This window comes from Dama dama, chromosome 14 (assembly GCF_033118175.1).
Source record: "Dama dama isolate Ldn47 chromosome 14, ASM3311817v1, whole genome shotgun sequence".
In the NCBI taxonomy this organism is placed as follows: Eukaryota; Metazoa; Chordata; class Mammalia; order Artiodactyla; family Cervidae; genus Dama; species Dama dama.
In genome coordinates this window covers 38,379,675-38,403,122 of record NC_083694.1, presented here as the reverse complement: position 1 = coordinate 38,403,122, position 23,448 = coordinate 38,379,675, and the positions used below count along the sequence as shown (strand labels likewise).

At 51.1% G+C, this 23,448-nt stretch overlaps 1 protein-coding gene and 1 non-coding gene across 3 annotated transcripts in view; both read right to left on the bottom strand.

Annotated features, from left to right (window-relative positions):
- Positions 1-12,293: 12,293 nt before the first annotated feature.
- The window catches only part of DHRS3 (dehydrogenase/reductase 3), a 46,839-nt gene continuing 35,684 nt past the window's right edge, over positions 12,294-23,448 (bottom strand). The window contains exons 2-6 of one of the 2 annotated variants that reach the window (XM_061160350.1): positions 23,294-23,437; positions 22,514-22,633; positions 21,929-22,167; positions 16,406-16,531; positions 12,294-12,811 (exon numbers count right to left, since the gene is read on the bottom strand). In XM_061160350.1, the coding sequence (XP_061016333.1) occupies positions 12,727-12,811; positions 16,406-16,531; positions 21,929-22,167; positions 22,514-22,633; positions 23,294-23,437 (714 nt within the window). In that variant the 3' untranslated portion in view covers positions 12,294-12,726. Of the gene's footprint in view, positions 12,812-12,988; positions 15,641-16,405; positions 16,532-21,928; positions 22,168-22,513; positions 22,634-23,293; positions 23,438-23,448 lie in introns of those variants that run through there. The other variant, XM_061160351.1, reaches the window with a different exon arrangement.
- Positions 18,254-18,326, bottom strand: TRNAG-CCC (transfer RNA glycine (anticodon CCC)). Its single transcript has one exon. It is a non-coding gene; the product is annotated as a tRNA-Gly (tRNA).

Here is a 23,448-nt window from a genome sequence, read left to right as displayed (position 1 = left end):
TGTTGCTTCAAATCACCTGCTTCTCTACATCTGCCCCCTCCTGCCCTGGGTTACCTCTGGTTCTCAGCCTGATTACTGAACCACTCTCTGCTTCAGCCTCCTCCATAATCAGATTTCTCTGGGTCCAGAATGATCTTTCTAAAATGCAAGTCTGGGGCTTCCCTGGTGATCCAGTGGTTAAGAATCCCCCAATGCAGGGGACATGGGTTTGATTGCTGGCCCGGGAAGATTCCACGTGCTGCGGGGCAACTAAGCCCAGGCACCAAAACTATCAGCCCGTGTGTTAGAGCCCATGCTCCGCAACGAGAGAAGCCACCGCAATGGGAAGCCCACTCCCTACAACTAGAGAGTAACCCCTGCTTGCCAAAACCAGAGAAAGCCCATGCACAACGGAGACACAGCGCAACCATAAATAAATAAATAAAATTCAAGTCTGCTCATGACACTGCCCCACTCAAATGCTTTCTCCCTCAGGAGAATGTCGTAAACCAGGGCCCGTCATGCCCCCTACGATTTGGCCTCCTTGACTCTATGGACCCCTGTGGCCCCTCACCCAAGTATCCTTCACTCCAGCCTCTGTTCATTGCCCTAAGCTCTTCTTTACCTGAGTCTTCCCTCTCTGATCCTCCTGTCGGGGTCTCCCCCAGGTCTCAGCTTACGTGCCCGCTCTCTGGACCACCATCTCCACACTGTCTAACAGGTCATGACTCGACCCAGGCTCCCTCTCCCTGATGGGCTGAAAGCTCAGTGAGGACAAGCGATGTCTGTTAAGTTCACTGCTACCCGCCAGGGCCTGTTACCCGCCAGGGCCTGACCCAGGCCAGCCTTTCAGAGCTCTTTGTTGGAAGCTGAGTGACACCAAATGAACAGGGGAAAACCACACATCCATTCTAACAATTCCTGAATCCCCTCATTCTAAGACCATTCTCCCCTGGCTCCCAGAGTGCACTACTGGCCCCAAACGGCCTCTTATTGCCACTGGACAGGGGCTCCTCCAAAAGCCTTTGTAAGCAGCCTCAGCCTCCCTCTCCCGGGTGGGGAGAGATGGTGCTAGGGTGAGGCTGGGTGGGATGGTGTGGACCCTGGAGATCTCACCTCTGGACCTCAGGACGGCCCCATGAAGGACTTCCAGACAGGACTAGTCACTTGCCAAGCACTGAGTCAGCCAACTGCTCACCAGGTGGCCCACTGACTGCCAGTCAGAGGGGCCAGCGGTCGAGCGTGGGGCTGCCAACTGCCCGTCACCACTTAGGCCAACTGTCAGTCAAGAGAGGCGAAAGTCCCGCTCTGGGATCTCAGGACTGCCTGGCTGGGCATGGCCAGCTGCCACTCCAAAAAGTCCAGGGGCAAGTCGTGGAGTCCATCAACGGTCATTCTGGTGACAGTTGTTTCTGCTACCCAGTGTCCTTTCTCTCTTCTGGCCAGGGCACTCCACTGGACCTTTGGGGAACCACCCCTCTCCAATTCTCAGCCCATGTGTTTCAATGGGTTAGATTCCCTCCCTGGCTGTAAAGATGGATCACATGACTTAGCACTGACCAATCAGAGCACTACATTCCTCTGACCACTGTGATTGGTTCATGTGACTCAAATCAATCCAATGAGAACGAATCAGAGCTAACTCTTTGGACACAATTTCTCCTTTTTTCTTCTGCTATTTTTTTTTTAATAAATAAGATTTATTAATTTTTGGTTATTTATATAACTATCTATTTTTTGATGCACTGGGTCTTCATTGCTTTGCCTGGGCTTTCTCTAGTTGAAGCAAGTGGGGACTACTCTCTGTCGCCATGCACAGGGTTCTCATTGTTATGGCTCCTCTTGTTGTGGAGCATGGGCTTCAGGCATGAGGGCTTCAGTAAAATTGGGACACACAGATTCAGTAGTTGTGGCTCACAGGCTTAGTTGCTCCATGGCATGTGGAATCTTCCCAGATTGGGGATAGAGCCCATGTCCCCTGTGTTGTCAGGCAGATTCTTACCCACCATGCCACCAGGAAAGTCCTTCTTTCTGCCTTTGAATCTGGGAGAGTGTGAGGATGGAACTGAGGAGCCAGCTTGCCATAACTAGAATAAGACATCTGAGAATCAAGCCAACAAAGAGGATATGGAATTGGAGGACAGAGAAATTGAGCCCTAAACCAAGTACTGGAAGCACTGCTTGCACCTCTGGATCCAGCCATACCTGAAACTGACTATCAATGGGCTTTTTACTTATTTGAACCAATTTCACCTTTTGCCTAAGCAAAAATCATTGTGAGTGGGACTCATAGCCACTCAGGGAGGCTGCCAGTATCCAATGCTGGTCAGGGCACCAGTTCTTGTCTGAAGCTCAGGGTGGTTCTAGGGGAACTCCTGACCGAAAGCCACAGACAAGCATGTTTGCTCTCCCTGCTCCAGGCTCCCGAGGCTTGCACATGCAATGATGGCTCCACCAATCAAATATTCCCCCAGCCTTTGACCCAAGCAAGTGATGTGGACTAGTGGGATGGGGTAATTTTCTTCAGTGGTAGCAGCAGCAGAGATTGTCCAGGGCCAGCAGGGTGGCCCAGGGTCCAGACCTTCCTGTGGCAGGATCTGGGGCTGGGGGCCATCTGTATCCCGTGGACTCTGCCCAGTTTTCAAGCCCTGTTTTTGGTAGCCCAGGCTACTCTGAAGCTTCCCAGGTGGCGCTAGTGGTAAAGAGCTTGCCTGCCAATGCAGGAGAACTAAGAGATGCAGGTTCGAGCCCTGGATAAGGAAGATCCCCTGGAGAAGGGAATGGCTACCCCCTCCAGTATTCTTGCCTGGGAAATCCCATGGACAGAGGAGCCTGGCAGGCTATAGTCCTTAGGGTCACACAGAGTTGGACACGACTGAAGTGAGTTAGCATTCAGGAGCTCTCAGCACGCACGCAGGCCATTCTGAGCTCCCAACACCCACTCTAGAAAGTCTGAAGGTGGAATCTGTGTCTGCTGCTGAAGCCAGCAGTCCTTGTGCCCTCAGGGAGGGGCTGGGGTAAACACGGAAGGCAACGGCTCTGGGCACGTTAGACTCCTGCCTGGGTCACCACTGTTCATGCCCTGAGCTGGCACTTCGTGAACTGTTTGGTGTCCCTTGGAGCACCTGGTAGAGTGCTGGGGCACAGTCTGTCCATGGGCACCAGCTTTGTACCTCAGGGGCCTAGAGAAGGTGTGTCTGAGGAGAGGCTGGGGCACTGAAATAGTAGACACTCCCTCCCTCCCAGGCCATGGTCAAGAGAGCAGGGCTGACCCCAGCAAGCTCTGGAAGGAGCCTGTGTGTGTGCTAAGTTGCTTCAGTTGTATCCACCAGGCTCCTCTGTCCATGGGATTCTTCAGGCAAGAATACTGGAGTGGGTTGCCCTTACCAGGGGATCTTCCAGACCCAGGAATCAAACCCATATCTCTGGCATCTCCTGCATTGCAGGCAGGTTCTTTACCACTAGTGCCACCTGGGAAGCCCTCTGAAAGGAGACTCACCTTATACGTGTCTGATCACAGAAGAGCCTCAGATGCCCACCTAGGCTGATCTGACTTGGCCCACCTGCTATGGGAACGGGGCTCACAGCTGGGCCGGAGGTGCTGGAATCTGACAGCAACAGTGGATGTGGATCAGCCAGGGAGAAGCCTCGCTGCCTAGTCGGATAACGATGTTAATGAATAATGGCAAGTGTTGTACTCTGCTCACTTTACACACAGCCATCCCTTGGTATCCTCAGGGGAAGTGGTTCCAGGACCCCTGGTGGATACCAAATTCTTGGATGCTCAAGTCCCTTATATAAAACGGTGTAGTATTTGCATATAACCTTGGCACATCGTCCAGGCTTCCCTGGTGGCTCAGATGGTAAAATATCTGCCTGCAGTGCAAGAGATCCGGATTGGATTCCTGAGTGGGGAAGATCCTCTGAGGGTGGAAATGGCTACCTACCCAATATTCTTGCCTAGAGAATCCCATGGACAGAGGAGCTTGGCAGGCTACAGTCCATGGGGTCGCAAGGAGTCAGACAATACTATTAATAGATTAATACTATTAATCAGTTACTTATAATACCTGATACAATGTCAATGCTATGTAAATAGCTATAAATATGATGTAAATACTATGTAAATATTTGCTTGGCCAGTAAATTCAAGTTTTGCCTTTTGAAATTTCCTGGAATTTTTTAAAAAAGTACTTTTGATCCACAGTTGGTTGACTCAACAGATTTGGAACCCATGAGTACGGAGGGCAAACTGTTCTAGGCTTCTTATTCAAGAAGCTGTGAAACCCAGGGGTTAAGTACAAGGGCTTTGCAGTTAGACTCTGGGGTTCAGATCCCAGGTCTGCCAGTCACTAGCCGGGTAGCGAGCCTCAAGTGATAACTGCCTCACTCCCTGCCTCTGTTTCCTATGTACTGGGATATTTAAAAATGCCTGGAGAATCCCATGGACAGAGGAACCTGGAGGGCTATAGTCTATAGGGTCACACAGAGTCAAACATGACTGAAGCAACTTAGCACGCACACCATTATTAAATACATATGAAGCACTGAGGGTCTGTCATGTACTAGTCACAATAAATTTATTACTTTTATTATAAAATATGCATCATCTAAATGGATTAATTTATACCATGCTTGGTATTTATTAATTCACTTGGCATATCCTGGCATTTAGTAATACTAAGCACACATGCATCAATTATTATGTGTTTTCCTTCTTTAATCGTCACAAACAGCTCACTAGAGAGCAGGACTATTGGTCCCATCCTACAGACAAGGAAACTGAGGCTTAAGGAGGTTAATTTACCTGCTCAAGATCCAACAACTGGAATCTCAGCCCCAGGGACTGAGATCCTAAGTCCAGACTCTCCCCTTCTCTGCCGGTTCCATGGCTCAGGCTCCTCCAGCCCTGAAGCTGGCCCTCAGCCAGTGGGGACCCAGTGTGGCTGAGAAGATGTGGGTCAGGCCAGAACCCACAGCAAGAAGCCCATGCTACGTGGCATTTGGGAGACGCTCTGCCTCGTGTCATTCTGCACGGGCCAGAACTGTGGACATGAACATGGCCCCGGGCAGCCCCGGCCTTGGCTCTGCTCGTGGTCCCCAGTGTGACCTCCCCAAGCAGGATCCTGTTACATGGAAGCAGCAGCAAGGAACAAACACAGCTTGTGCTTCCTTCTGAGTGCTTATTTCCTTTGTCTTGTGAACACTGAAAAATGAAAAGAATGATAAGGATTTGGCTGGGGGTGGTGGTGGAGTGCTGGTGGCAAGTAGGCTGGCCCAGAAAATTCTACAGCCTTGGCTCAACTCACCAAGAGGGCAGTGTGAGGGAGTTTTCAAACTGAGTCCAAAGAAAGAGAAAGTCAAGTGGTGGCCTAGCTGGCCCGAGGAGTCTGAGGTCCCCTGGGTCATTGGGTCCCACCTGGGGGCCCAGGACCTACCCCTGGGGGCAGAGGCTTCAGGCCCCGATTCTACTGCTGGTATCTCTGTGGTCAGACCACCAAACTCTGGGCATCTCCTCAACGGCCAATAATTCTGCCTCCCACTGCTCCAGGTTGTGATGGAAAAGAAATGAAAACGTGGGCAGACCAGGACTTCTCTGCTGGGGGTGAATTACCTCCCTGTGGACATTTGCAGAAATGTTTCTAGTTCTCACAACTAGGAAGGGAAGGCGCTCCTGGACTCTAGTGAGTAGAGACCAGGTGTGCTGCCAAATGGCCGGTGGTACACAGGATAACTCCCGACAAACAGTTATCCCGACCAAGATGCCAGGAGTTTTCCAGTTGCTCAGTCGTGTCCGACTCTTTGCAATCCCATGGACTGCAGCACATCGGGCTTCCCCGCCCTTCACCATCTCCTGAAGTTTGCTCAAATTCATGTCCATTGAGTCGGTGATGCCATTCAACCATCTCATCCTCTGCTGTCCTCTTCTCCATTTGCCTTCAGTCTTTCCCAGAATCATGGTCTTTTCCAATGAGCCGGCTCTTCGCATCAGGTGGCCAAAGTATTGGAGCTTCAGCAACAGTCCTTCCGTATGAATATTCAGGGTTGATTTCATTCAGGATTGACTTGAGGATTGACGTGAAGGGTGCCATAGGGAGAAACCCCGGGGTGGCGTCTGAACATGTAATCATAAATGTTGGTTTTATTACTCAGGGGACCCATGTGGATGGATCCGGAAAGGTGGCTGGGAGGACAGGGTGCATTGGTTGCCTCTGACAAAGGTTCTGTCCCCTCTTCACTCAGACAGCAAATATTTACCAAGTGTCGTCTGCGTCTTGCACTCTCCTAGGTCCTGAGAGGTGGACCTGCCCTTGGGCTCCTGGGGTGGATGGTCGAGAGGGCCAGACAGACCAAGAGAGCAAGCAAATAATACTAAACCCAATATCCTTGGAAACAACTGTGGTAGACACACACAGTCTACACACAGATTGTTTTTTTTAGCCACACAAAGGCACAAAGTCCTGCCACAACTTACGACTTGGAGGATGAACCCTGGAAACATTATGCAAAGTAGAAGCCAGACACAAAAGACCACATCCTGTGTGTGTGCTCCCAAAGTTGTTAGTGGTGACAGTTGCACAACCCTGTGACTACACTAAGCACCATTGAATTGTATGCTTTCAATGGTGGATTGTGCGGTGTGGGAATTTAACCTCAATAAAGCCATTCTATATGAAAGTAATAATCATAACGGCAAAATGGTGAGATGGGTGATGAGGGAAGCAAGTGAAGGCTGAGATGGAGCAACCTAGACCGCAGTGGGCGTGTGGGTCATCTCCCGGAGGCGACGTCAGCGGAGGAGATGTCTGAGGCTGGCAAGCAGGGATGGGAGGTGTGTGTAGCCGCCGAGGGGTTTCTGGAGGCCAGCCTGTACATCCTGGCTGGAGGGGGCCTTCCGCCTGATCATGCAGACTGGATTTTGTACATTTGGCCCCCTGACACCTGGCCTCAGGGCCCTGCAGAAACCCTCAGTCACAGCAGTTTCAGTCCAGAGAACTCTGTGACCCCCCAGGTCACCACTGTGGAGGAGCGGCCGGCTCTCCTGCCAGCCAGTCTGGGAGGGTGGCTCTTTGAGGGCTCTGCCCCCGAGGTCTGTCCACCCGAGGGGACCCAAGCGCCCAGAGCAGCTTCCCAGCAGGACAGTGGTCATCCTGCCACTCCCAGCAGAGCCTGTGGGACTTCTGTGTTTATTTTCTTCCAGAGCCATGGAGAGACTTGGGCACAAAGGGCCAGTCCAGAGCCAGCAATGCTGGGAGGTGCCAGAGAAGTGTCTCCCCCCATTCCCTGCCACACCGCGTGCAGGGGGATGACAGCTCCTGTGTGGAGAACCTCCCCACCAACCCCCATCAGGCTCCTTTGCTCTGCCCTCCCCAGGGCTGTGAGCCTGAGCCAGCTCTGGGAGATGGTAAAGAGCAGGGAAGCCTGGCGGGCTGCAGTCCATGGGGCCCCAAAAAGTTGGACACAACTGAGCGACTGAACAGCAACCACCCCAGAGCTTCCCTAGCCTCTGCACCCACTGCCTTGTTGGGGTCTTCTAAGTCACGCTTTTCCTTCTGGCCAGGCCAGGCCAGGCCAAGACAGTGGCTCCCAGAGTCCTGGTGGGGGGTGTCCGGATCCTGGCTAGGAGCTGCCAGAGCTGAGCTGCCGACATCGCATCGTCCGCTGGAGTTTCCCAGCCCAGGAAGCTGGAGGGGAGGAACGTCTGGGCCCTTCTGCAGGTGGGAAAGGTGACGTCACACACAGGAGATCTCAGAACCAGTGGGGCCCCAGAGTCTGGAGGTATTTCTCTCCCCAAATACCATGGCCTCCCACCTCTCGGAGGGCCCCCTGGTCTCATGGTGGGCTGTGAGAAGCTGGGACCCAGGGGTCTGCTGCGTTGTTAGAAGCTGAGGGTCTCAGGGGGGCCATGAGGGAGATGGGGGGTTTACAGCTGGACCTCTCATGGCCGAAGGACATGGCCCCCCAGGGCCCAGGTCTGGTCCATAGCAGGAGGCCCTCGGTTTATGAAGAGAAGTGTGTTACGGAATGCTAATAAACGGAATTGTAGTATAACAGCCCCACTCAAAGGGAGTGATAGCAAAGTGACTGGGGTGCCCACAAGCTGCTCCCAGCCTTCCTTCGGTGTCAAGGGACACTGTTACCTCCTGGCTTTGCCGGAGATGAGGGGTGTCCGTGTATAGATTCTTCTCACATAGACTTCTGGGCTCTTATTAATAAGCCCCTACCTTCCACACAGTGGAAACAGTGTCAGACTTTATTTTGGGGGGCTCCAAAATCACTGCAGATGGTGACTGCAGCCGTGAAATTAAAAGACGCTTACTCCTTGGAAGGAAAGTTATGACCAAACTAGATAGCATATTAAAAAGCAGAGACATTACTGTGCCAACAAAGGTCCCTCTGGTCAAGGCTATGGTTTTTCCAGTGGTCATGTATGGATGTGAGAGTTGGACTATGAAGAAAGCTGAGTGCCGAAAAATTGATGCTTTTGAACTGTGGTGTTGGAGAAGACTCCTGAGAGTCCCTTGGACTGCAAGGAGATCCAACCAGTCCATCCTGAAGGAGATAAGTCCTGGGTGTTCATTGGAAGGACTGATGCTGAAGCTGAAACTCCAATACTTTGGCCACCTCATGCAAAGAGTTGACTCACTGGAAAAGACCCTGATGCTGGGAGGGATTTGGGGCAGGAGGAGAAGGGGACAACAGAGGATGAGATGGCTGGATGGCATCACCGACTCGATGGGCATGAGTTTGAGTAAACTCCGGGAGTTTGTGATGGACAGGGAGGCCTGGCGTGCTGCGACTCATGGGGTCGCAAAAAGTCGGACACGACTGAGCGACTGAACTGAACTGAACCTTCCACTTTGGAAGGCCTTTCCAGAAAGTCAGAGAAATCCAGAGGTGCAGTAGTGGGAGGGAACCCAGGGAGGGAACCCACCTGGGAGGAACCCACCTGGGAGGGAACCCACGAGGGAACCCACCCACCTCCCCCCCAAAACAGGAGCCCTGAAATGACCTTCATTCTCCCCGTCCCACCCCCGACCCCTCCGCCACCAGTCCTGCAACTGTTCTCATCCCTCTGTGCTGCTTGGCACTTGGGCTGCAGAATTTGTATACTTGTGACCCAGTTCTTTTTTGTCCCCTATCAAACTGACGTGTCTCCTGAGGCATGGGTTGTCCGCCCCGTCAGAGGGTCTCTTGGTAGGGGCTGGAGCGAGCCCTGCGGCCAGGCCTGGAGCCTTCTGTCCCCTTGGTCCCTCCTGACCATCAGTGTGGCCCAAGGAGAAGAAAGCTCACCTCTCCAAGCCTTCTTGCCCCAGGAGCAGGACGGTGGGCACAGGACTCCATTCCTGACCTTTTGCCAGACCAGAAAGCCCGGTCCCCTGGAACCATGGTGGGATGGGCTCGCATCTGGTGCCTCCCCATGCCCACCTCCAAACTGGTTCTCTTGGGAGATGGGAAGGAGCCCAGGGCAGGGCATCCGGGTCATTTCCCAGGGCCCAAGTCTTCTTTGCGGGGTTGGCACATCCTGTCCTGCCCCGCGGGAGAGTCCAGGAGCCAGGGTTCAGTGCTTGTCACTCTCCTGCACTTGGCTAAGCCAAGGGACAGAATTAGCTCTTTGCTTCAACTCTCAAGGCTCTCCAAGTGGCCATTGGAGGAGGGAGGAGGACGCCGCCTCCTGGGAACCTGCCCAAGGCTTTTTCCCTGGTTCCTCTGGGAAAAGATCCAGAAAAAGAAAGTATCCCAGCTGAGAAGGAGGGGGTAGGGTGGGACTGGGCCTGGCTGTCGGGAGCCCTTGGGGCTCTGGGAAGATGTGAAGTTCTGGTGAAGCCAAGACAGAGATTTTATTCTCAGTGGGCCTTGGGGAGGGCCGGTTGGGCCTCCTCACCCCCAGATCCACTCAGACCCCTGGGGTCCTCCCTGCATTCCTGGCCTGCAGGCCAAGTGCAATTTCACGGAAACTTCAGGAGTTGAATCCTGTCCGAAATGCTGAATCCAGAAATGAGCCTGCCACTCAAGTTTGGTCAGAAAAGTCGGGGCTCAACAGACTGAACTCCCACTCCTTCCTCGTCTGTCCCTAACCACTGAGATGTGTCACCCCCAGCCTATCTCCTGGGAGAGCCAGTGACCAGCACCTGGTCTGTGGCACCAGGACTGTTGGGGGGGGGGGGCAGGTCACACCCAGCAGACCGATCCACATTGTATTCACATGCCAAAGGGGGGCTACAGTGCAGGCATGGGCCTTCCAGGCCTGACCTTTGCAGGCCGGATCCCTTCATCAGCTTTCCCCCAAAACACACTTCAGTGACACAGATCCTCGAGGACCAAAATGAAAGTGGTGACCCCCAAACTTGCTATGGTAAGCCAGGGGGTCAGGTAGACCTGGGTTCAAATTCTGGCTCCGGTGTTCACAAGCCCCAAGACTTGGGCATGTTATTTCCCTGCTCTGAGCCTGTTTTCTCATCACTGAAGTGGTCTTTCTAATACCACCCTCCTGAAAGGTCAGTGCCTCTTTGGGGCTCTGCTCAGAACTTGGTGTGTAACACCTAGAGGACCCCCTGTCCCAGGGCAGGATCTGTCTGCTTCTCTCCACCCTCTGGCTAAGTGTGTGCATGCTAAATTACTCTAGTCGTGTCCGACTCTTTGAGACCCCATGGACTGTAGGCTCCTCTGTCCATGGGATTCTCTAGGCAAGAATACTAGAGTGAGTTGCCATGCCCTCCTCCAGGGTATCTTTCCGGCCCAGGAATCGAACCCATGTCTTTTACGGGTTGTGTCTTTTGCATTGGCAGCTGGGTTCTTTACCACTAATGCCATCTGGGAAGCCCATCATTTGCCTACATTTCCATTTTTTCCTTAGGTTCCTACAGACAGCTCCTTCCACAGTGTGGCAGATTGCAGTACAGTTCAAAATCACTGACCATTCCTCCAGGGGGATTGTATACCCAGCAGTATCCACAGCGTGCTTGACCATATGACCTGCTCTGGCCAATGGAATGTGAGCAGAAGTGATGCACGTTGTTTCCAGGCAGAAAATTTCAGAGCCAGTGCATGTGTTCCCAGGTGTGTCTACTTTTGCCCCAAAATGACATCATCCCAGAAGGAGACTCCTCTCTCAGCTGGGGTCCCAGAGTGGAAAGGACACACAGCGGAGCTGCAGGCGCCCTCTGTGGACAGAGGCAATGTAATACAAGCTCTGTTGTTGGATGCCATGGACATCTGGGGGTCATATTTTGTCTGATACACATTGTGGCTCTTGAAAGTCTTTAAAGGGGTTCCTGAGAGTTGATTTTTGTCTTGACCACTGTTAGATACAATGGATAAATAACACTTAAGATGTTAAACTTTGCAGCCTGGCTGCTATTCGGTTGGTGCTCAATAGACAGTGGATGTGATTGTGACTTGGCATCTTTGCACACAGACCAGACTGATGACTGTTGAGCCGCAAGACTGCTCTTCCTCTCATGTGAGTTGTGTGAAGGTGCAGGCTTTGTGTGATGCTCCAGCAAGCTTCTCCATTGAATTTGTGTCTGTGATTTTCTCTGTCATCTTCTGGAACTACTGCCTGCTCCTGTCCCCCACTCTTGCCAACCACCTGCAAGAGCTGTGTAGATGGAGGTGACTTAGACGAGATTCCATTGTCCACCGGTCCCCTGGCAGTAACAGAGAACACACATAGAAGGAGCCATGGGGCATCTCTCCCCACATTTCCTTGGCTGTCATTTTCCCTATTGCCTGAATCCACATCAAACCCCTCTGCCACCCCAGACTTCTCATTCTCCTTTGCTATTTCACTTCTATCCGCTGCGGTCAGATCTGACCTGGGGGCCCAGAGCACCCTCTTAGCACTGGCCTTGTTGTGCTGGTGGTCTTCAGAGTTTTGGCTTCTCAGCAGCATTCCCCTCTCAGCACATGCTAGGTAGACAGTAGGGGCTTCATAAAATCTGGTTCTTCTCTCCTGAGTTAGTGGCCTGGGGGCTGGTGGGGCCATGGCAGGGCAGAGGGCAGGTCTCTGTAGGCTAGTTCCTGATGGTTTTCCACAGATGCAGGTGGGAAGGCAAAGTGCCCCCCAACCTGTGACTGTAGGGAGTGGCCTGAAAGAGCTGGCAAGAAACCAGTAATCCCCTGTCCCCACAGGCCTGGATCCAATTTCTCTCCTGATTTCTGCCTCCTTCTTGTCTACTCCACCCCTGGTAGCTGGAGACCCTGAGCAGACCAATTCTCTCTGAAAGGATGGGATGTTATGGTTGGGACTGGTCCCCTCTCCACTGCCCACCAAGGACCAGAGGTCAAGGATTTCAAGAAAAACACTCACAAAAGCTTTCTCTCTTTATTTTATATATTCCTGCCGTTCAGTCAGTTTGCACAAGCTGAGGATGAGTGAATTTTGGAGGCGAAGGAGGAGCATGTGGGCACAGACCATCCCGGAAATAGTCTACGCACATTGCCAAGGCTGGTTAGACTTGAGAAGCGATTTAACAATAAACTCTACAGAATCAGAAATGTACAAAAGTGTCAAGACAGCTGCTGGCTGATTTCTTGCCTCCCCATCGGGGTCAGAGTTACGCCCATCAGTCCTGTGCAAAGGTCCTGGGGCTGGCTAGGGGGGCAGCCGGATTCTTCCCCAGGATAGAAGCAGTCCTGCTCACCCAGCAGAAGTGTGCCGAGGGACAGGCACGTAGGTGTATGCCCAGGTGCCCATGCCCCCTTAGGTTCCATGGCTTTTGAGCCTGTGTCTCCATCCTGTCCTTATGTCCGCCCTTTGAAAGTGTTCATGCAGGTGTAGGTTCCTGAGAATTTGTGGATCTCCTCGAGGGCAGCCTGTGGGAGTATGCTGAGGGAGGGAGAAAGGAGAAAAGAAGGTCAATGGGGGACTAGCGGACAGGTAGCCAAACAAGATAGGTAGTTGAGTAGTGGTTCCCATAAGCTCTCCCCACCCCTTCTCTCCAACACACACCAGCTCCCCGCCATAAGCCAACCCACCCACCCCTCCATGGAGGAAGGGCTTTCAAGTAAGTAGATAAATGAAAGTGAAGTGAAAGTGAAAGTGTTAGTTGCTCAGCTGTGTCCAAATCTTTGCGACCCGGGGGACAGTAGCCCAGCAGGCTCCTCTGTCCATGGGGATTCTCTAGGCAAGAATATTGGAGTAATTGCCATGCCCTCCTACAGAGAATCTTCCTGACCCAGGGACTGAATCCAGGTCTCTTGCATTGCAGGGAGATTTTTTACCATCTGAGTCACCAGGGAAGCCCAGTATAAACAGTTTTTTACAAGGTAAAGGGTAGGTATAAACAAACTTTCAAAGCCACATTCTGAGCATTTTAGGGTCTATAATTATCTCAGAAATCTATGAACTCCAGATGCCACTTATTCAACAAATATTTACTGTGTGGGGCTAATGAGTTAGGTACTGGGTATTACCTTCTTATTTCTCCCTACTCCATGTATTAACTTATCTATTAAGCAGCCACACTGTTTTCCTGATACATTTGCTACCAAAGTCTGTCCTATCACCATTTCAATATTCTCAGCCAAGTTTGCTCCACTCCAGAGTGGTGTCTTCCTTTAGCTGGGACCTTCCTTTTATTTCTCACCCTTTATTTCCCTCCAGATAGTAAAACACCTGCATATACTGGGCTGGCCAAAAAGTCCATTCAGGCCCCTTATGACGAACTTGAACGAACTTTTTGGCCAACCTGATACCTGCAGGCCTTGACCTTCAGCGTTTCACAATTTCCTGCTTTGTGGGAAATTTCCCAGACTCACCCGTAGGCCTTTCTTGGGGCTCCCTATAGCCCTGTGCTTCCCCAACAAGGCCTGGAGTTGTGCTTGTTATTTCCTTGTTGGGCCCCTGTGTGTCTCTGTGGTAGATATTTCATCTCTGATCCTGGCACCTGGCACAGAGGACCCAGCTTAGAGACACCCTCAGTTCATCTGTTGAATCAAGTTTGAAGAGTCCAGCCCATCCTAGGTGCAAGATGGGAAAGCCTCATTCCAGCTGGAGCAATCGGGAAGGCTTCCTGGGGGTGGTGGCAACAGAGTTGAGCTTGTGAGGATTTCTCTTGGGGAAGGTGAGAGGGGCATGCAAGTGCAGGGAATGGGGAAGGGCTGGCCTCTGCTTCTTGTGGGAAAATAGTGGGGGACAGAACAGGAAGTGTAGGCTGGGGGCTTACTGTGGACAGTGCTGAGGTGTTCTAGGCAAATTAGCTTTTTTCTAGAATGTCCCCAAAAGCTTCTGAGAAGCTCCCGGAGGTGGACAATTAGCTTGGCTTTGGTGAGGATCCGAGTCCCTGGACTCCTAAGGCTCATGGAGCAGCCAAGGAGTAGCTCAGAGCAGTAGTCAGCATGGACTGAGGGAGGCTGAGGTGGGGCTTGCCTGCCCGCCCCCCCTCCCCTTACTCTGTGTCCTGGAAGGGCTTTGAATTTGGAGAAGGGATGGACTGATGTGTCCCCCTGGTCCTGAGGTTACAGCAGCTACTCAGGTGCCCACTGTGTCCACAGTAGCCAGAGGGGAACCTGGTTTCCTGGGGTTGGACATCTGATAAAGGCACTTGGGTGTTTCACTTCCCAAAAATGCCTTTCAGGAAATGATATAAATGAATTTACTTACAAAACAGATACAGACTTCCAGAACAAAGGGATAGTTAGGAAATTTAGGATGGACATGTACACACTGCTATATTTAAAATGGATAACCAACAAGGTCTTATTGTACAACACAGGGAACTCTGCTTAATGCTATGAGGCAGCCTGGATGGGAGGGGAGTTTGGATACATGTATGTGTATGGCTGAGTCCCTTTGCTGTCCACAGTGTCACAACATTGTTCATAGGCTACCCGTGTGTGCGTGCTAAGTTGCTTCAGTTGTGTCTGACTCTGCGACACTATGGTCTATAGAACACCAGGCTCCTCTGTCCATGGGATTCTTCAGGCAAGAATACTAGAGTGGGTTGCCAAGCACCCCTCCAGGGGAATCTTCCCGACCCAGGAATTGAACCTGCATCTCTTACATCTCCTGCACTGGCAGGTGGGTTCTTTACCATTAGTGCCACCTGGGAAGCCTGTTCATCGGCTATACTCCAATATAAAATAAAAAGTTAAAAAAAAAAGGCCTTTCAGGTCAGAGGGGTTCAGTCAGCTGGGGGCTGGGGACCCAGAGGAGCCAAGAGTCCATGGTCACTTGGGGCTCCAGGGTGGATGCTCTCTCTGCAGCAGGAGAGGCTCATGAAAACTGTGCTGAATGGGGCATGTGGAATGGCCTGTTTAGTGTGGGACTGGGACAGGAAGAGTTTTCTGCCCAGAGTCTGGAAAGTTGTAGAATGTGATGCTGGGCACATTCTGGAGGAGCAAGTTCTCCTCTGTAAAGCACACCTCCCAAGGTGGTCTCCCTGGTGAATCCCACCTGGCGAGCACTGTGATGTTTCTATGAATCTCAAGCCCTAGGCAAGGAGATTCCTGTCTTCCCCATTAGGTTAAAGGCTGCGGCCAAGATTTAGTCTCTAGGCTGGCAGTTCTCCAAGTGTTGCCCAGGAACCCTTGGGCATACCAGAGATCTCTTCAGAGGTCTGTCTGCAAGTGCAAACTATTTTTATAATAGTACTGCGGTAGGATTCGACTTCTTTAACATTCACTCTCATGCGTATACGGTGGAGTTTTCTGGAGGCTACATGACATGACATCACAAAAGATGAAAATCAGAAGCAGATACAAGTATCCATTTGTCTTCAATTAAGTCAGATAATAAAGAGCTTTGCAAAAATGTAAAACAACACCATTCTTTTTACTATATTCTTTTTTTGAAAAATGCTTACTTTTCACAAAAATATCATTTATGTTAACATCAAATGGATTTTTTATTGCTATATATAAATGAATACATGTATAAATCCCATACCTTCCCTCCTCAGTTTTAATTCCTAAAACAATAGATACAACTCACATAAATAAAAGAACTCTAGGTTCTTCAACAATTTTTAAATTTGTAAAGGGTTCTTGAGAGCAACAAGATTGACTACCCTAATCTGCAGTAAGGATGTGTGTGCTCAGTCATTCAGTAGAGTCCACCTCTTTGTGGCCCCATGCACTGTAGCCCGCCATGGAATTCTCCAGGCAAGAATACTGGAGTGGGTTGCCATGCCCTCCTCCAGGAGATCTTCCTGACCCAGGGATCAAGCCTATGTCTCTTACATCCCCCGCATTAGATGGGTGGGTTCTTTACCACTAGTGCCACCTGGGAAGCCTATATTAAGGATAATAATTCCATAACCCATATGCCATGACTCTCATTTTCACACCCACAGCAGACATGACTAATTGATCATGTGGGTTCTTTCTCTTGCCTGAGGCCTCTTCCCCACCAGGGTCCCCTGGGAGGAGGGGACACGGCCTGCACGAGCCTGACTCTGAGCTTCCTCCCCCAGCCCTGTACCTTTTCAAGATAATGAGGGCGTGCATCGTCCATGGCAACAGGAGGAGGGCCTGATTAAGCTGCACGGCTTCCACTGTCCTCCGGGCCACCGTCTCCGGCTTCAGTGGGGGGAAGAGGTTGGGGAACCTGCATGCAGGAAGAGACAGTGTGAGTTTCTCCTAAAAAACAAGTGCTGCTGCTGAACCCCCTTCCTGCCCCCCCGTGTCTCCATCTCTGTCTCTAACATGTCTGTCCATGGGATTCTCCAGGCAAGAATACTGGAGTGGGTGAACATGCCCTCCTCCAGGGGATCTTCCCAACCCAGGTCTCCTGCACTGCAGGCAGATTCTTTACCATCTGAGCCACCAGGGAAGCCCAAGAATACTGAAGTGGGTAACCTATCCCTTCTCTAGGGGATCATTCCCAACCCAGGAATCGAATCGGGGTCTCCTGCAGGGCAGGCAGATGCTTTACCAGTCGAGCTAATAGTGAAGCCGCTTCTCTAACGTGTCACGGTCATCCCTTTGGCTTCTCCTGTGTGGGGAGACTCGAGACCTGTTTGAAATACTCTCCCTGCTCCCCTGCTGCCCCAGATGCATCAGGAGTTCCTAATCCCCTCTCTCCTCCCAGCTGGTCTCCTCCTGCCCACCCATACCCCGGGACTGGTTCTCAGAGCATGGCAGAGAGCTCCCCAAAACCTCGCCCACACCCTGTCACTGCCCTGCTCGAGCCCTCCCAGGGCCCCCCAAGCTGTCTTCAGCCCTACCCTCTCTGGGCCCACCTCTCCTCCTTCTCTGCCCAGCGATCCTGGCCAATCCTCTCTCTTAAGATCCTTCCCATCTCAGCCATCCCATCAGCGAGGCTCCCTCCTCTCGTCCACTCAGAGTGGCCTCTGATCTCGTCCCCCTGATAATTGCCTTGACTGAATGTACTCCATTGAGAATGGCCTGTCTCTCCTCCTCTACCCTTGAGTTCCCCAAGGGCGGAGGTCTGGTGGGTCTTGCTCCCTGCTATCTGCCCTGAGTGCAGGGTCGGGATATCGTAGGTACTTAACAAGTGTTTGCGGAATGGGTGGACACAACGACGTGGCATTGCCCAGGCGTGTCCTATGCATCCTGTGCAGAGACAGGGGCTCTGCCCCACTTGCTGGTTCACTTCCTCAGCCCTTGACTCATGGATACACTCACTGATTCATTCAAACATCTACAAAGAGGTCCCATGGGGTTGATAAATAAATGAATGGCTGAATAAGCAAACATCAGGGGCTTCTTATGATTGTTCAAAAGCACTGGACCTGAGACCCCTAACAGTAGTGATGCTCCCTAAGCGCCAGACCTGTGCTGAGCGATCAACCGGCATTATTCACTCCAACTGACAGAAGAAAGCTGGGGCTCTGGGGAGCTGGTTAGGACCTGGAGAGTCAAACCAGGCCCCCGGAAACCCCAGGCCAGTGCCCTGCTTGCTGCTTGTCCCTTCTCTCTTGGGCCTAATGGTGCAGGGCTGCTGGTGCTGCTGGCTCTGACCTCAGTCCCACAAAGTGTGCTGCTCCAGCACCAGGAGGACTGAGGGTGATAAGCCAACCTCTATCTATGTGGCCTTGGGCAAGTACCTTCGCTTCTCAGTCTCAGTTCCCCATCTGGGAAACGGGCTTAAGAACTCTCACAAGCTTGCAGAGGGCCACATGCAGCAGTATTTGTAAAGCGTCTGGTGGCTCAAACACAGAAAAAAATCAGTAAATAGCAATTTACAAACAGCAGCACTCACCTATATGGTTACTCTTTTCTTTTTTCCAAATACTTATTTATTGGGCTGTGTCAGGTTGAGACCACATGGGATCTTCCATCTTTAGTTGCAGCATGTGTGATCTAGTTCCCTGACCAGGAATTAAGCCTGGGTCCCCTGCATTGGGAGTGCAGAGTCTTAGCCACTGGACCACCAGGGAAGTCCCTGTTATGGCTGCACTTGCCAGAAAATCCACCAATTTTGTTCTAAGCACCTGTCTCCAACCCTCCACCCTGAGAAGTTGTTAAGCATGGTTGGAGAGAAAGCCAATGCTTTTTTTTTTTTCCTTTTAAGAAATAGGGCTTCCTTTGTGACTCAGACAGTAAAGAATCTGCCTGCAATGCAGAAGACCCAGGTTCGATCCCTGGGTCAGGGAGATCCCCTGGAGAAGGGAATGGCTATCTGCTCCAGTATTCTTGCCTGGAGAATTCCATGAACAGAGGAGCCTGGCAGTCTACAGTCCAAGGGGTTGCAAAGAATCAGACATGACTGAACAACTAACCCACACACACTAGGTACAAATAGACTTTTACTGCTCTTCTCCTAAGCCCTCAGGGCTCACCTGCAGTCCACAGATAACAAAGCTACACCTAGTGCTTCCTACCTGCCAGCCAGCTAGTTGATTCACACATGGGAGCTCATCTAGCCTGCAAAGTCAGGATACCATCATCAATCCCTTCTCATGGACTAGGAAACCAAGGCACAGGAAAACTAAGTAACTTGCCAGAGGTCACACAAAGCTGGGGTTGCATGCTAAATCACTTGTCATGTCTGACTCTGCCAGCCAGGCTCCTCTGTCCATGGGATTTCCCAGGCAAGAATACTGGAGTGGGTTGCCATGCCCTCCTCCAGGGGATCCTCCCGAACCAGGGATCAAACCTGCATCCCTTACATCTCCTGCATTGGCAGGCAGGTTCTTTACCACTAACACCACCTGTCTCTGCAGTTTGGGCCCACACTCTGAACCACCGGAAAAATGACTTGAGAGAGGCCGTGGATTTCCTTCCTAAAGTGATGAAGAGGAAACCATGCCAGAAGGCGAAACAAGCGCAGGAATGCAAGGTCTGTGAAAGTCCTGCTCACTTCTGTGCTCGAGGCGCCCAGTTAGAACCATGGATCGCTGTGGCGGCATTTCCATCCAGTATGTTTCCCTGGCGGCTCAGCTGCTAAAGAATCTTCATGCAGTGTGGGAGACCTGGGTTCGATCCCTGGGTTGGGAAGATCCCCTGGAGAAGGAAATGGCTACCCACTCCAGTATCCTGGCCTGGAGAATTCCTTGGACTGCACGGGGTCTCAAATGGTTGGACATGACTGAATGGCTTTCACTTTCACATATTTATTGAGCACTTCCTGTATGCCCAGATGAGAAGAAACTAAACCAATACATTGTAGGGGGAAAAAACCAGTATAGAACATTCATAGTCATTATTCCAGCCCCCTCTAAATTCAGAATCTATGATAATTTGCACATAAGTTAGGTGGAAATTAGGCTTCCCTGGTAGCTCAGCTGGTAAAGAATCTGCCTGCAATGCAGGAGACCCCGGTTCAATTCCTGGGTTGGGAATGATCCCCTGGAGAAGGCATAGTTTACCCACTTCAATATTCTCGGGCTTTCCTGGTGGCTCACATGGTAAAAAAATCTGCCTGCAAGGCAGGAGACCTGGGTTTGCTCCCTGGGTTGTGAGGATCCCCTGGAAGAGGGCATGGCAACCCACTCCAGTATTCTTGCCTGGGAAATCCCATGGACAGAGGAGCCTGGCGGGCTGCAGTCCATGGGGTTGCAGAGTCAGACACGACTGAGCGACTAAGCACAGCACAGCACATAACAACTAAAGTCTGCTAGAAAGATTAATAGCAGATGCACTTATGAAGATGTTTATTGTTAGAAAAAATAATAATACTGAGCATCTTGTATGCCCCAGGCTTTGCACTAGATACATTACATGTGTTATTTCTAATTCTCCCAATAATCCGACAAGGTAAATATGATTTCCACTGTTTGACAGATGAGCAAAGTAAAGCTCAGACTGGTAACAAAACTGGTTCAAGGTTTCACCACCATATAGTAGCTGAGGTTAGATTCAAAATCAGGTTTTTCTTTTAAATTTTATTGAAGTATAGTTAATTTACAATGTGTTAATTTCTCATATACAACTAAGTGACTCGTTTAGTTGTGTCCAACTCTTTGTGACCCCGTGGACTGTAGCCTGCCAGGGTCTTCTGTCCACGGAATTCTCCAGGCAAGAATACTGGAGTGGGTTGCCATTCCCTTCTCCAAGGGCTCTTCCCCACTCAGGGATCAAATCTGGGTCTCCTGTACTGCAAGCAGATTCTTTACTGTCTGAGCCACCAGGAAAGCCCTAAGTGACTCAGTTATACATATATATAGACACACACATATTCTTTTTCATATTCTTTTCCATTTTGGCTTTTTACGGGATATCAAATATAGTTACCTGTGCTATACGCTACATTAGTCACCCATTCTATATATAATAGTTTGCCTCTGCTGATCCCAAACTCCTGCTTCTTCCCTCCCCTCCCCCACTCCCCCTTGGCAACCACAAGTCTGTTCTGTTTGTCTCTGAGTCCACAAAGCAAGGTGTTTTGATTCTTGCTTAGCAAAACCAACCCTAGTGATAATCACTAAGGTGTTCTGAGTGATTCCCATATGAATGTACTGTGTTACATGCCTTCCAGGATCTCATGCAATCCTCACAATGATCCTTCCATGCCATCCTCATGTTTGGAAGAGGATGATGCACGTAATTTAGAAGGCAAAATTATCATTATATGTTGCTTTGCAAAAAAAAACAAGAAAAATAGTTTTTGGATGATTCCGCATTTTCATTCACCCATAACCTTGTGTCCCTTCACAAGTGTACATCAGTGTAGCACCATTTACTGGGCACTTACAATGTAGCACATAGGGTATTGTGTGCTAGACCCCATTTTATTCTTATCACAGACTCCTACTCCCATCATCCCATTTTACAGATTAACAAGAGAGGCTGGAGTAGGAACTAACCAGATCCAAGGTCACACACATCCTGGGGATCTGGCTCCAAAGCACAAGCTCTAAACCAGTAGTTCCCGTTCCCCATTGATTTAATTGGTCTGGAGGTGGGGTGGTTGGGCTTTGGTATTTCTTTAAACTAAGCTATAATTTATATACAATAAAAGGCATAAATATTAAGTGTCCAGCATGATCAATTTTTACCTCTTTAACCCCTACTCAAATCAAGAAGAGAGAACATTATTAAAAGCCTGGTAGGTTCCCTGGTGCTCCCTGCCAGGCTGTGTCCCCACGCCTCTAGGAGTGCACTGTTCTGATTTCCATCACATCTGCCCAGCTTTGCCTGCTCTAGAACTTCAGAAAAATGGACTCATGCAAAATGCACTCTTTTTTTTTTTTTCAAAATGCACTCTTGTGTCTCTGGTTTCTTTCATTCAACATAATGCTTTCGAGATTCATCTATATTGTTTGCATAATCAATACTTTGCGCCCTTTTTATAGGTGGGTGAGTATTCCATTGCATGCGTTTAGTGTGGGTACTCTGTGAGGCCCCTGAACTGAGAAGCAGGACTCTAAGCCACTCTAGAACCCCACTGCTTTGCAGATGGAGACTCAGGTACTAGACCAAAAAGCCAGGGAAAAAGCACTTCTGGGTTATTTTAAAATTTGGTCTCTGTGTATAATGAGTCCTGTTGTCCAACGGGCTAGAGGGACTTGGCCCGGAGACGGGGTCCTCTGCCACTGACCTGACCCTCATGCCCTGGAACATCTCGGTGCTGGTGTGGAAGGGCAGCACGGTGGTGGCGCTGACGCCCGGACAGTCCAGCAGCCCCAGGGTCAGGCTCTCCATGAAGGCGAAGGCTGAGGCTTTGGACGTGCAGTAGTCGATGGCACCGGGGATGGCGGAGAGTGCCAGCACGGAGTTCAGACACACGATGTGGCCGTTCTGCAGCTCCAGCATCCGTGGCAGGAAGGCCTTGGTGGTCTGAGGGTGGATGGGGAGGTTAGTGGGCGGCAGCTACAGCTTCCAACACCCCTCGACTTCCCCTCTCGGGGAGAACAGACCACCCTGGACACAAGCAGTCCTCAGCCACTGGGTTTTCCTGTGACGGGGAGGTGAGGGGTGGAGGCCGAGGACACTGAGCCTCACATTTCAGAAAGTCCAGATGACTCCTGGAAAGCCTGTCATTCTTCTTGTCCAGACACCCTCTAGATCTAAGCCCAAGCCCTGGTGAGCCTCTCCCCACTCCCCTGTAGCTCCCAGCCTCCCTGGAAGGGAAGAACATGTCACTAACACACCCAGGCCTGGCTCTGGCTCAGGACAACCTTACCCAGAACTGGCCCAGGGTGTTGATGTGCTGGGACTTGAGAAGGGCATCATCATCGCTGTCCATCAGGCTCTTCCCATGGACCACGGCAGCGTTGTTCACCAGGATGGTGATGTCACCCACCTGTGGGCAAGAAGGGGCCATGGGGCCATTAGGGCAGCCAGCCCCAGTGGCCTGTACCTGGAGAGGAGGGACCTGGCCCTGGGCAGCCACATTGCCTCTCTGAGCATCAGTCTTGATTTGTAAGGTGGGGCTAATAACCATACCAGTGTTGCTCTGGGGATCAGAAATAATTTATGGCACATAATATACCTGTCACAGAGAACACCTATAATAAATGAGGTCATTGCGACATAAACATAGTTAACATTTGCCATGTGCCAGATATCTAATGGGGTGGTTTCTGCTCTCTCGGATCTCACTGATACACTCAGTCTAAATAGATAGCTGGAGTTGGGGGGATTTTCCCAGACGGCCATAAGATTTTTGCTCTTCCTCCCTGCCACCCCGCCACCCTAGGGTTTAGGACAGACACTCACAGGCCTAAACTTCCAAAGGGGACAACAGGTGATTTAGTCAATCTGTGTCCCTAGTACCTGCTCTCTGCAACACACACACACACACACACACACACACACGGACCAGCTTCACAAGCGAGTCCTCCGAGATGCCCAGCACACAGCCATTCCACCATCAGCAAAGCTCTCTCCCAAGCCCCGTGAGACTGCCGCCTTTGGCTAGGATTCCGGCGGAGCTGAGGCCAGCGCCTCCCAGGCCACTCACCTTCTCCCGCACCGCCTTGGCCGTCTGGTACACCTCCTCCCGGTTGCCCACATCACAGATGAAGTAGTGGCACTCAGTGCCCATCTGCCGAATCTCCTCTGTCGTCTCCTTCAGGCATTTCTCAGTCCGGCCCCACAGAACAATCTGGAAGGAGA